Source organism: Garra rufa, chromosome 2, assembly GCF_049309525.1.
Source record: "Garra rufa chromosome 2, GarRuf1.0, whole genome shotgun sequence".
NCBI lineage: Eukaryota > Metazoa > Chordata > Actinopteri > Cypriniformes > Cyprinidae > Garra > Garra rufa.
The window spans coordinates 30,714,084-30,728,112 of NC_133362.1; the positions used below are offsets into that span (position 1 = coordinate 30,714,084).

The 14,029-nt window shown below is 33.6% G+C and overlaps 1 protein-coding gene across 1 annotated transcript in view; it reads left to right on the forward strand.

The window, feature by feature from the left end:
• Positions 1 to 14,029, forward strand: part of sdccag8 (SHH signaling and ciliogenesis regulator sdccag8) — a 58,014-nt gene that overhangs the window by 4,101 nt on the left and 39,884 nt on the right. Inside the window, exons 9-13 of the mRNA XM_073834642.1 lie at positions 2,352 to 2,490; positions 2,610 to 2,762; positions 4,213 to 4,347; positions 5,793 to 5,909; positions 6,133 to 6,275. Of these exons, the coding sequence (XP_073690743.1) occupies positions 2,352 to 2,490; positions 2,610 to 2,762; positions 4,213 to 4,347; positions 5,793 to 5,909; positions 6,133 to 6,275 (687 nt within the window). The remainder of the gene's footprint in view (positions 1 to 2,351; positions 2,491 to 2,609; positions 2,763 to 4,212; positions 4,348 to 5,792; positions 5,910 to 6,132; positions 6,276 to 14,029) is intronic.

A 14,029-nucleotide genomic window follows, 5' to 3' on the forward strand; every position in this document is an offset into this window, starting at 1 on the left:
ATTTCTTAAAAAACAAAACAAACAAAAAAAACTTCCTGACCCCAAACAGTTTTAATAATTATTTACACATTAATTATTAAAATATTTTGTTAGTTTCAGTCCATTCAGGCTAATATTTTAATAAGACTGATTAACTTTTTACTTACTTTTTTTTCCTTTTAAATAATACAAAATAACTTCACATGAAAGATATTTATGTTGTGACTACCTTGGAGCTAGACCTCATAGTTAAGTTACACTGATTATAAGTATTATAAATTATAAATAAATTAAATGATAAAATATTATAAATAAAAATGTTATGGATTAAATTAATTATAATAGATTGCAATTTGTAATTATTTAAAAAAAATTGTAACAATTCTTTACACATTAATTATCTAAATATTTTGTTAGTTTTAGTCCATTCAGGCTAATATTTTAATTATAAATAAATTAAATGTTAAAATATTATAAATAAAAATGTTATGGGTTAAATTAATTATAAAAGACTTTATTCCATTGTATGTGAGAATGCACTGAAGTTAATTGATTTTGTGTTAAAATATTGAACATTGTAAGTAAAATCATTGGTAAAGTAATTCCTCTTGATCCCAAGCTGTGTATATTAGGCCTACATATTTGTCCTTTGAATTTTAAAACTACCAAACATGAAAGATTGTTGCTAATTCTCTGTTTGTTGGAAACCAAACATGTAATTGCATGTTTTTGGAAAAAAGAAGAAAGTCCTGGCGTGTCTCAATGGATAAAGGGGATGACTTCATGCCTTGCTTTAGAAAAGATTAACTACTTTTTGAAAAACAAACTTCATGTATTTTGATCCATCTGGAAAGTGTTCCATGACTTTTTGTAGAGTCTAGATGGTGACTCTTTTGTGGAACTGATAGACATTGAGAGTATATAGACAAGTATTTTATTGCTGTACATTTTTTTTTTTTTTTTTTTTTTTTTTACTTTGTGTTCATTTATGTATTATTATTATTTATTTATTTATTTATTTATTTATTTTTATTATTATTTAATTAATTATTTATTTGTGTTATTATCTGGTTATAATGAAACATTTAACTGCTGTATTAATCTGTATGACAATGTTTGAAAATAAAAATTGTTAAAAAAAAAATTATAATAGATTACTAATTGTAATTATTTCTAAAAAATGTTTTAACAATTATTTACACATTATTTATCTAAATATTTAGTTTTTCAGTCCATTCAGGCTAATATGATTAATAAAACTGATTTACTTTTTACTTTTTATTTTTTTTATTTTTTTAATCATACTAAATAACTTCACATGAAAGATATTTATGTTGTGACTACCTTGGAGCCAGACCTCTCGGTTAATTTACACTGATTTCAAGTAATAAGTATTAGAAATTATAAATAAATTAAATGATAAAATATTATAAATAAAAATGTTATGGATTAAATTAATTATAATAGATTACAAATTGTGATTATTTCTAAAAAAAATTGTAACAGTTATTTACACATTAATTATCTATATATTTTGGTAGTTTCAGTCCATTCAGGCTAATATTTTTAATAAGACTGATTTACTTTTTACTTACTTTTTTCTTTTAATTATAGTAAATAACTTTACATGAGAGATATTGATGTTGTGGCTACCTTGGAGCCAGACCTCTTGGTTAATTTACACTGATTATAAATTAGAAGTATTACAAATGATAAAATATAAATTATTAATAATGCTATGGATTAAGTTAATTATAATAGATTACAAATTGTAATTATATATAAAAAAACATTTATTTACAGATTAATAATTATCTAAATATTTGTTTGTTTCAGTCTATTCAGTATTCAATATTTTTATAAGACTGGTTTAAAGTATAAATAAATTAAATAATGAAATATAAATTATAAATAATTTTTTAATAGACTTCATAGATTAAAATAATTATAGATTTCAAATTATAAGTATTTCTAAAAAATTGCACTAATTATTTACAGATTAATAATCTAAATATTATATATTATAGATTACAAATTATTTTTTATAAAATTGTAACAATTATTTACAGATTAATGATCTAAATATTTGATGTATTAAAATAAATGCAGTCCAATATTTGTATAAGACACATGAGCCATATTGATGTTGTAACTACCCTGGAGCCAAACCTCTGAATTAATTAACACTGATAGGCTCCTTTGACCACCTTAATTGATCTCTGTGTGTATTCAGTCAATTATTGATCCTCACAGCAAGGTTGAAAGGAGTCTTGACTGGTCATGAAGCTAATCAGCTGCTGTCCTGATTATGTGTCAGATCAATGGCTGCTTTCAGTAACCTGATGAGATGCTTGTATTTGTGTCTTTGTTAGGGAGCGGGATGAGTTGATGTCCGTGCTCTGCTCTCTGAGGGCCAGTCAGACTGAGGCCCAGCAGAGAGAGTGGGCCGCCTATCAGCAGGTCAAACAGGCGGTGGAAATGGCAGAAGAGGCAAACCTGGAGAAGACCAGAGTATGTGCCAACACCACTGATTTGAATATGAATTTTACTGTTTTGCATGATCTTGCATTCTAAGTGAGATGGGTATACTCATTGATCTTGACCTCCGGTCTGTCTGTGTGCACTTGCAGGCATTGGTGCAGTGTGAGCACTTCCACAATGAGCTGACTAGACAGAGGGAGAGGCTGGAGAGAGAGCTAGCATCTGAACAGGAGAAGATCTCCCAGGCCAGGGAAGCTGCACGTTTAGAGAGCAAGAAAGAGAAAGAAGAGCTCACCAAGACTGTTAGTTCCTTACCATAATAAGAAATGTTTTCTTAATTTACATGTAGGCTCGTTTATTTTATTGAACTGAATGTTATGGCTGTCTTTGTTCAAAAGGATTCAGCGGTTCGACAAAGCTAGTATATGCTGCCCTCTAGTGTCATTTTAATCATGGCACACAACTACAATTTTGACAATTGTGACCCTGGATCACTAGGGGTATATTTGTAGCAATAGCCACAAATACATTGCATAGGTCAAAATTATTGATTCTTTTATGTCAAAAATCATTGGGAAAATAAGTAAAGATCATGTTTCATGATGATCTTTTGTAAATTTCCTATCGTAAATTTATCAAAACATAATTTTTGATTAGTAATATGCATTGCTAAGAACTTCATTTGGACAACTTTAAAGGTGATTTTCTCAATATTTTGATTTTTTTGCACCCTCACATTCCAGATTTTCAAATAGTAGTATCTCGGCCAAATATTGTCCTATTTTAACAAACCATACGTCAATAGAAAGCTTATTTATTCAGGCTTTATTTAGGTGATGCATAAATTTAGAAAAAATGCCCTTATGACTGGTTTTGTGGTCCAGGGTCACAAATGATTTCAGATTCAATGCAAGACAAAAAAAGAGTCTAACTAAATATCAGAATTGAATAAAAGCTTCAAGTTTAAGCCAAACTTAAAAGAAGAAAACCTGAAGTGTTCAAAAATATGGTTTATTTAATGTCTAATGGGGACTAAAATTTAGAGCCCACTAGAGCTTCTGTTATACATTCCTATATTTTGATATGAAGATGCTTTCATCCAAAGTGACTTGCAAATAATGACTACAAAAAGTATTTTTTTTTTATTTAATACATTACATTACATATTGTATTAACTGCATAAAAATTTGAAATTTATTTGGAAATTAGATTTCGGAATTTTTAAATCTGTGCACTTATTGCTTTATTTAATTTTCTAGAAATCTGAAATATTTCTTATTCATGCTGCTATGCAACTTTTTTAACAATTTTCACATTCTTAACAGTTTCAGTTAATTTTTAGATATATTCAGGTCAGTGTTGCCCATGGAATTGGGCTACTTTAACACTGTTGCCACAGGTTGTTTTTCATGTCAGTAGATTGAAGCGACCCCAATAGCGTGATATTTAGCCCTTGGAAGGTGAATTTTTTCGAGGGGAACTCCTCCTAAAATTGTGTAATTTACTCCCCGGGACATGATTTTGTTAGTTTTAGGCTAGTTATGAGTAACAATTGTGGATTTTATTGTGAAAACCTGGCAGCCCTGATTCAGGTTTTTTCTTGGACCTCATTTTAAGAGTATAAGCAGTCCTATGCAGTGGTCCCGGAAAGTATTTGGACACTCAAGCCACACTTAAAAGTTATTAAAATGAGCTAATATTAATTAATATCATTAATATAGCTAATATAATTGTAATGTTCTCCACTGTAAGGTGACCAGTCTGTCTCAGAGAGTGGCTGAATTGGAGGGTTTGCTGGAGAGGGGAGAGAGAGACCGGAACTCACTCAATGGCCAGCTGGAGGAAGCTTATAAGAAGCTCACAGCACAGGAAACGGACAGCAGTAAGGTACGGCCCACTGAAAGCCTTCCCCTCATCAGTCAGAATTTGCTGATTTGAACTGTCCTTTTCCTTATGCTCTTCTGATGTGTGATGAACCTGATATTAATCTGTATATGAATTTTAAATGATTTTGTGGTAGTCTTATATTTGAACCCCCAAATTCTGGAAACCAATAGCACCAGTGAAAGAAACCTCATTGTTCTCTTAAAGGGATCGTTCACCCAAAAATGAACATTCATCCTCATGTCGTCCCAAACCTGTAAGACCTTCGTTCATCTTCGGAACACAAATTAAGTTGTTGTTTTTGTTTTCTTTGCGCACAAAAACTATTGTCACAAGTAAAATCAAAGTAAAGTCACACTGACTATTTTAACGATATCCTTACTACCTTTCTGACCCTTGAATGTGCCAGTTGTGTTGCTGTCTATGCAAGGTCAAAAAGCTCTGAGATTTCATCAGACATATCTTAATTTCTGTTCTGAAGATGAACAAAGATCTTATGGGTTTTGAACAACATGAGGGTGAATAATCAATGACAGAATTTTCATTTTTGAAAATTACATTTCACTTACATAATGTGTTTTTGAGTCAAACAAGATATTAAACGAGGGAAACAAATTCCAGTTGCTTTGAAATAACAAGCACTAAAAATATTTTTTGATATCATTCACAATGTGCTTTAAGAAAGCAAATAGGGCATTTTTGCTTTGAGGTTCAACATTATTTGGATGCCAAAATCTTTCTTAATATGTGACCCTGGACCACAAAACCAGTCATAAGGTTAAATTTGACAAAACTGAGATTTATACATCATATGAAAGCTCAATAAATAAGCTTTTTATTGATGTATGGTTTGTTAGGATAGGACAATATTTGACTGAGATGCATCTATTTGAAATCAGAAATCTGAGGATGCAAAAAAATAAAAAATACTGAGAAAATCCCCTTTAAAGTTGTCCAAATTAGGTTCTTAACAATGCATATTACTAATCAAAAATTACATTTTGATAGGTTTACAGTAGGAATTTTACAAAAAATCTTCATGGAACATGAACTTTACTTAATTTCTTAATGATTTTTGGCATAAAAGAAAAATCAAAAATTTTGACCCATGCAATGTATTTTTGGCTATTGCTACAAATATACCCCAGCGACTTAAGACTGGTTTTGTGGTCCAGGGTCACATATATAGGTTGATTGATTTAGTCATCTTTGTATGGAGAATGTTTAGGCACTAGATGGCAGTAGAACTATATTATTTGCAAAGCTGATGGAGTTGATGCTGCAACAGCTCTAGTAGAAGTTTATGATGCTGATAGAAAGGCGCAACAAACATCTCCTCAATGAATCAGTTTATAGTATGTGAATTAACAGTTCTCTCCTGAACAGCGGACAGAATTATTGAAACTTACCTCGGACTTTGTTTTAAGCTGCATGTGTGCTTATGTCAGGTTTGTGCGGAGCTGCGTTTTCTGTTGAGCCAGGCCCAGCTGAAGAAAGAGGAGTCAGAGAGAGAGGTGAGAGACATCAGCTCCAAACTGGGACGTCAACTAGAACTGGCTGAGCAGGTAAGAGAAACTCAATCAAATTTGCAATGTTTTAATCAACAGCTTCATTAACCAGTTTTGTAATTTACAGTGTTGCTGGTACAAATTGTTATTTAGTTTGTGTATGCAAAGGAATAAATAAATATAATGGCCATTTTTAAGTTTCAGTGAACACTAAGGACATGTGTTTATGCAAAAATGAATTATCGCTTAGTCTCTCTCTTTTCTCTCTCACGGGGTTCAGGAAGTACAGAAGTTGGGTGTGGAGCTGAACGGTTGCCGGCAGCGTTTGGAGGAGGCCCAGAGGGCAGAGGGCCGAGCCCGGGCGGAGGCAGCCGGCCTGGCTGAGGGGCTAAGCCGCGCCCAGCGCCAACTGCACCTCACCAGGTAACCCCCTTAATCCTATTACATGCCACAACACTGCGCCCGTCCACTGGCCCCAGTGCAGTGCCAGCACACCGGCAGGAGGGCACCCGCACTTTATTAAATCGCCACTAGCCACCGGCTGCCACCGCCACAGTCCACCACGCACCAGGAGAACAGGGCCGGAGAGAGGGGCACATGCTGTCTCTCTCGATAACATCACTCAGTTTAGCGGGGAGTGAAGTTGAAATCAGTTAATACTTCTGACAGGAACTTTATTGTTCATCTGATTCACATTATTTGTGTAAATCAGTATGGAGTGAGTAGTGCATATGTGGCTTCTCATACATTTATACATTTTCCACATATGTGCACATTTCACTCGTATTCGTAGCCATGATAATGAGCTGGCGTTAAACATAAATATAAATATATTTTGGTTGTTAAATTAAATTCACACCATTTAATTAAATCAAAAGCAGACATTGAGCTATCACTGTTTTTTTATTTTATCCGAAGATATTACAGCAAAGATGTTGTCTTATGAATCAGTGGCACCTTTTGTGTTGAATGCTTGTCTGTATGCGATCAAGCTTTAGACAACTGATTTTGAATTTTATGCGCGTCTTGTGAAAATCTCTTCAAACTCTGATGAAAATCGGACCGGAATAGGTGATAAGCGAATAAACATTGTTTTTCCCTAACATTTGTTCAACTAATCCCGTTTTATTAGAAAGCAAATAGATTATAGCTCCAGATTAGGAAGAATAGATCAGATTTAACACCTCCCACCCTTATTATTATATATGAGAGAATGTTTTTGGCACAGTAAGACACTTACATGGCCGTTAAGTGCAATTTAACAGTTTACAGTTCATTACTATAAATTAGAGTTACTGCCAGCAAAGCCCAAAGGAACATTCTTTATCTTTTAATTTGTTCTTTTTTTAGTACTACTAAATATGTAGTGGTCTCCAAAAAGTATATGGACACTTCAGTCACAGAATGAGTGAATGTCATTGCATGTATTCTGCAAATGATGTTAGCGTTTCTTTCAGAACTAACTCTTTTAGACATTTTTGCAGTTACTTGTAATCAACCAGTGTTGGAAAGATTATTTTTGGTGGATTTATGAAGTCTGTTAGCCTCAAGGTCACACAGGTGTCCAATCAAAGTAACCACAGTTGTAGTTTATCACATTAACCATGAATCGTGACAATTGGACAGCTTCAAGGGATACAAATATATTTTTTGTTTTTATTTTGAACTGTATATCTAAAAACCTTTTACTGTGAAGCTTAAAAAGTGTGTTTGTGCTTTTTAAATGCCATATAGTTTAAAATATAATGTACAGGAATTAAAGTTGTCACTTAAGTGTCCAAATACTTTGTGGGGCCACTGCATTCAATAATTTTATGCTGTCATTTACCTGTTTGCATTATTTAAATGTTAATTAAACCATAATGGTGTAATATTTTAAACTTATATGCACTGAAACAGTATTTGTTCTGTAGATTTATATTTAATTTTATCTGTGATGTAATGACTTCTAACTAATGAACCTTATTGTGAAGTGTTACAATAATTTAAATACATATACATACATACACACACACACACACACACACACACACACACACACACACACACACACACACACACACACACACACACACACACACACACACACATATACCATTCAAAAGTTTGTTGAGAGTCATTTTTTTGAAAGAAATTAATACTTCTGCTCAGCAAAGTTGCATTAAATTAATCAAAAGTGACATTAAAGACTTTTATGTTACAAAGGATTTCTATTTCAAATAAATGCTGTTCTTTGCAACTCTTTATTTATCAAAGAATCCTGAAAAAAATCATATTTTTTCGCAAAAATATACAGCATGAACAACAATATGAAATGATTCTTGATTATTCTTGAAAATTCAGTTTTGCCATCACAGGAATAAATTATATTTTAGAAATATAATAATATTTTAAATTATTACCATACTAGAAATAAATCTGTTTTACTGTATTTTTGACCAAATGAATGTGAGACGTCTTTCAATCTTACCGACCTCCAACTTTTGAACTGTAGTTAACATTTTGATCCACTTAAAAGTGTTTTTTTTAATGGGTTTATAGACATGAATAAAGTAAAAAGAAGTTTTAATCAAATTCTTGCTGTATAACCCCTGGAATGTGGTGTATACACGCCCCTAGTTAAGAATCACTGCTCTAGATTTCCTGTTTGGGCTTTATGGCATTTCTATGCCCGTTGAATGATTGCCCACAATGAAGCCATCCATTTCCATGTCTCCGTGGATGTGTCCTACCCCAGCGGTAAGCGTGCGCAGTGCTGAAGCCTCAGTGGGTTTGAATGGCACCGGGGTCTCCATTCCTCTGGAGGAAGTGGAGATTTTCCAGCATCTGCCACAGAGCTGCACAGCTGCAGAGGAGGGACAGCATCTGTTCGCAAGGGAATCCAGTACTTAAGTATTAAGTCTCGGTCATGTATTGTTTATAAATTACCATAAAGATGCATGCTGTTGCAGAAATATTAGTGAATAATTTGAGTCATTTGTTTACATTTGGAAAAGTACCACTGTGCATGAAAATGATCCAGATGGTTTTTGTGGAGTATAGATTATTTGCAACAGCAGGTCTAGACAAAGTCTTGTGTTTGACATTATCACACAGCAGAAGAATGTAGTTCTGCATTGTTAGTTCAGTACACCTGCTTTTTTAACATACATTTACTATCCTGTATACACTGCATTAGTTTGGTCTACACCGAGTTAGTGACGTGATGCATTTTTGTGTGTCTCTCTGGATCTATTAATTCATTCAGAAAAACAAAACAGAAAATATGCAGTTCATCTCTACAACCACTGTTTTCAGATTCTGAAATAGATTTTTGATATGTGGGACATACCATCAGAAAAGTCAAGGTGAAACATCCTGTGATCATAATGTTGACAGAAGACTAAAATTCTGACAAAGTAGATTGGCATAATATTGTATTATTGGTAACACTTTACAATAAGGTTCATTAGTTAACACAAACTAAGAATGAACAATACTTATACAGCATTTATTAATCTTAATGTTAATTTCAGCATTTATTGATGCATTAAAATCACATTGTGTTTGTTAACGTTAGTTAATGCACTGTGAACTAACATGAACAAAAATGAACGACTATTTTTATTAACTAACATTAACAAAGTTTAATAAATAATGTAATAAATGTATTGTTCATTGTTCGTTCATGTTAGTTAATACATTAAATAATGTTACCAAATGATACCTTATTGTAAAGTGTTACAGCATTATAATTATTGTTTCCATAAAATAATAAATAGTAGCAAATTGGCATTAATTCATAAATATTAAATAAATGGCATATTAAATTAATACATTTTTTATTAATTTAATAAAAATAAATTAATTAAATTAATATTTATAAAATAATTGTATTTATTGAAAATATTTATTAAATAAATAGTAACTGCATTATTTTGCCATATTTGAAAAAAACTTTCACCAGATTTTGTTCACTAAATCAGTTAGTGTGGTGTAACCTTAAATAAAATAGATCTCTCTGTGTGTAACCAACAAGCAGAAAACTATTTTGCTGTGATGTGACAAATTCACAAAACAAGAAATTATATAGGACTTCTGAAGTCAGTAAGTCACATAAGACCTTTTTATCACATGGTTTCAATAAACTTGAATACATTTCAAGAAAGCATGATACAATGTGTATAAATACATTTTAACTTACTTATGTTTTAAATATGTGTATACAACATATGTTTGAAAATAATAGGATGAAACACATTTCTAAGTACTTAGCACATGCATTGTGAATTTAGGACTTGTCATTGAATGTCCTGGAGACTGACAGAGATAAGCAGATGAGTTTCCATTAGCTATTTATAGATATTTTTAGGTTTAACTGTCTTTTGACAACTCTTTGCTGTTAAATTATTGAAGAAAATTCTGTGTGAGTATATTACAACAGTCTGTAATTCCATTTTCTGGTCAGGGAATTATTAAAACGTAAGAGATTTTGCAATGGTTAAATGAAGTTGAACTAGCATTAAAAAGCTCGGGCAGGATGCTGGCCTTTAAACGCTCTCTGCTTCTACTAGATGAGGCAACAAAATGGCCTGCTGAAGATCAGAGTGGTTAAGCCGCTGACAGGCCCTGCTTTTGGCAGCTGAGAGTCTTTTAGCCACTGTATGCATGGTGTGGACGTGGGCTGCCAGGGCAGGTTCTTTGGGCCAGCCGTAGTGCACAGATGCAGCAGACATCTGTGCATTCTTTCTCTCTTCCTTGAGGCTAATCCTTCTCTCTCCCATCTCCCTGTTGTCTTTACTCTACTTCGCCACCTTTACACGTTCATAAACGCATGCGTAGCGACCTGCGGGGGACCCTGTGACTGAGCAGCCCAGGGGACGGTCATGCGGGGACCCTCTCTGTGTCACGTCGCCTTTGCTGGGTGCTCATTCAATTAGGCCCTCTGAAGCCAGACTTTGACTCTTTCCGTTCTCGTCTCACAGCTTGGATGATCACAGCTCCCAACAAACGGATGGGCAAAGCAGTTGTCTTTTGCTTTTTTCTGTTTTTTTTTTTCTCTCGCTCTGGCCCCCAGGCCCCCCGTGCACATGCTGGGGAGGGCCGGCGGCTCCAGTATTGGATCATCAGCCAGCTGTGCGCTGGGCAGCAGAGGATCTATCATAATCCTGCCGCTCTGTTCTCTGCCTTCTGACGGCTTTGAGCCCAGGCTTTATTCGGTTTGTTTGTTTGCTTTTGTGCGCTCGTGCCTTTTTGTCATCCCTCCCCCACTCCTTCCTTCTCTTGCACCCACCCACCCACCTCTCCGAACATTCGGCAGACCCCATAGGGTGTGAAAATAAAGAGAGGAAAATGTGCGACGATATGAAAAAAAAAAAAAAAAAAACAACACACCAAGTTGCGTTGTTTTGCCGTGTCGCTTTACCAGCCGCAACAGATTTTCCCCTTTGCCTTTCTGTGTTTGCTGGAGTTCACTGTGGTTTGGAACGGGACACAGGGGCTCGCTTTGTTCCAAATTCCCTCTCTTCTTCAGCAACATGAAATTTTGCAAGCAAGCGGTGATGCTGGCAGCGGGGCTTGAAGTTTTGATCCAACAAGAAGCATGTTGCGGTTTGTAAAGGAGAACCTTCAGGCATAAGTATGGATCTGAAAGTAGGAAATATTCACAACTTCTCTGTCGAGAGCTTAGCAGAGAACCTGGCCCTGTGAGCGCAGTAAACCCTCGTACTCCACCATATTGGCTACCGATTGGTTAATCGTGCTGTTGTGGGGGATGGAGAATTACAAGAAAAAAGCCTGCTAGAAGTTTTTGGGGATATGAAATGATCAGCCTCGTCTCTCTTTGGCTTATTTTTGTATGTGAAGTGTAATTATTGGAGAAAAAGTCTCTCGTTCGTGAGAGGCTTGATGGTGCTCGATTGTCCACATGAGTAAGGCTTCATTGTGAGCTGTGAGAGGATCTGGCTTATTTTGACATCTGTGCTGTTGCTGAACATGTTAAACATGTTAGCGCAGATGAAGACTGGACATCATTTTTTTTCTGATTTTATGCCTTCTGTAGTTTGATGTTATAGCATTTTGTAGGTGGGTCAATAAGTCGGTAATCTATTAATTAATTGAAAAACTTTAAAATGCAAATCATAAAAACAATTACATGAATATATCTGTCCTATCATAATGTCATTTAAATAAATCAAAGTTAGAAATGTAAAGGTGATGCAATTGTTGTGATATCATAATGAAGGGGGTGGGGGCGCCATTAAAATAATTACATTTCTGACAAAAAAAGTGTCTTAAAATATCAGATCATTTGCCCTTTTTAGGGTAAGTTTAGTTCAGGTTGTAAAATGACACACTGTGCAACTGCTAGTCAAACCAAAATTTATTTAGACACCTTTAACATTTCTCACATTATCACAGTTTATTTGCTACAGTTTAGAAAATGGTAATAAAATATGCCAAGAATTCAGAGTTAAACTGTGTCAGAACAAATCCATCTTGATAATGTCAGATAACTTTGATAGAAAGGTATGTAATTGATTACAATCAACCAGACATCCAGACAACTGTAAGTATGACATTATTTACATAACTATCAATACTTTGTTGAACAATTACCAAGCAATGCTTAATATTGTTCGGCCTGTGGTGTAAAAAGGTCACATTAGCAATTAAAGAAATACACTTAAGCAAAACGCGTTTAGGTTTTTTAATTTTTGGTCCCAAATATTTATACATTTTACTAGTAGGCCACTGTATGAAGACTTTTTGGGTATAATATGTCACACTGTACTTTATTTTGCTTTCCTCACTTACATAAATGAACTATAGTGTCCTGCACCCACTAGTAAATAATTGATAAAGGAAGAATAATTTTTAGTTTGACTGTGTGCTTGTGTGTGTGCGTGTGTGTAGCAATCTTAATCTCTCTCTCTCTCTCTCTCTCTCTCATAGAGAGAGAGATAGAAAGAGATAGAGATAGATAGATAATAGATATAGTGATTAAGATTGCTACACACATGCACTGAAGATGTAATGAAAACTTAGGATTACTTTTTACTTTGGCATAAAACATTACATTTTTTTTATTTATTCATATTTATTATTAAGTCATTAAGTCAAAACTTTTCTTGAAAATGGGATAAATGTTTTTTTGAAACCATATGCAACCAACATGAATACATTACTAAGAACCTGTCACATAGGGCTGGGCGATATGGCCAAAAAAATTATCACAATAAAATGTTTCATATAGATATTGATACAGATAGATATTGATCTCGATAAAATTCAAATATAAGTTTTGCTCTTATAGTGAAAGTTGTAGAAACTAGACCATTAGTTGTGGTAAGCTACTCTTTATGGTCAGAACATGACAAACACTTCACGTTTTTGAATTCTTAACACCTTTCCAGTCTTTTTTTTTCTTAACAAAATAAATATCTAATCGAAAAATTACTTTCCTTGTAAATTAACCTCTTAACTGTCGCCCGTCCCCTCAGTGTGACACCTAGTTTACTTTACTATATTACAAATAAATCCTAATCTATCTATTCATGACAAACTATATATTGTTGGAAAGGTCTAAGACTATTTAATAGATATTTTACCACTGTTTTGTGTTACTAATTATGTAGGAAAAGTAATAGATTAATTTATGACAAGAGTGCATCTCAAAAAATCTACATCATAACAGGAGTTCTGACTTTCTTTGTTTCCTTTTTCCCTATCACACATTACAAATCATAAGAATTATATATCAATTAAAAACTTAAAATCTCAAAATTCATCCTTTGAAAACCATTTTAAAATCAGACTTTGCATTTCCATGGAAAATGTACATCAAAATCATATTACCAAGTTTGGTCCCACTTTACATTAGGTGGCCTTAACTACTATGTACTTACATTTAAATTTATTATTTGGTACAATGTACCAAATACATACATACATGTTTTTACATTGTACTTACATTTTTAAAAAAACTATATGTAATTACTTTTGTAATTAATTTCTGTAATTACCACTGTTAACCCATCCCTTACACCCTAACCCTACCCATACCACCAAACCTGTCCCTAACCTTACCCATATCCCACCTTAATAGAAGCAAAAGTGTTTTGCAATGCAATGACCTCATTAAGTGCATTGTGCTTATTTTTTAATGTAATTGCATAATAGTTAACATCACCTAATAT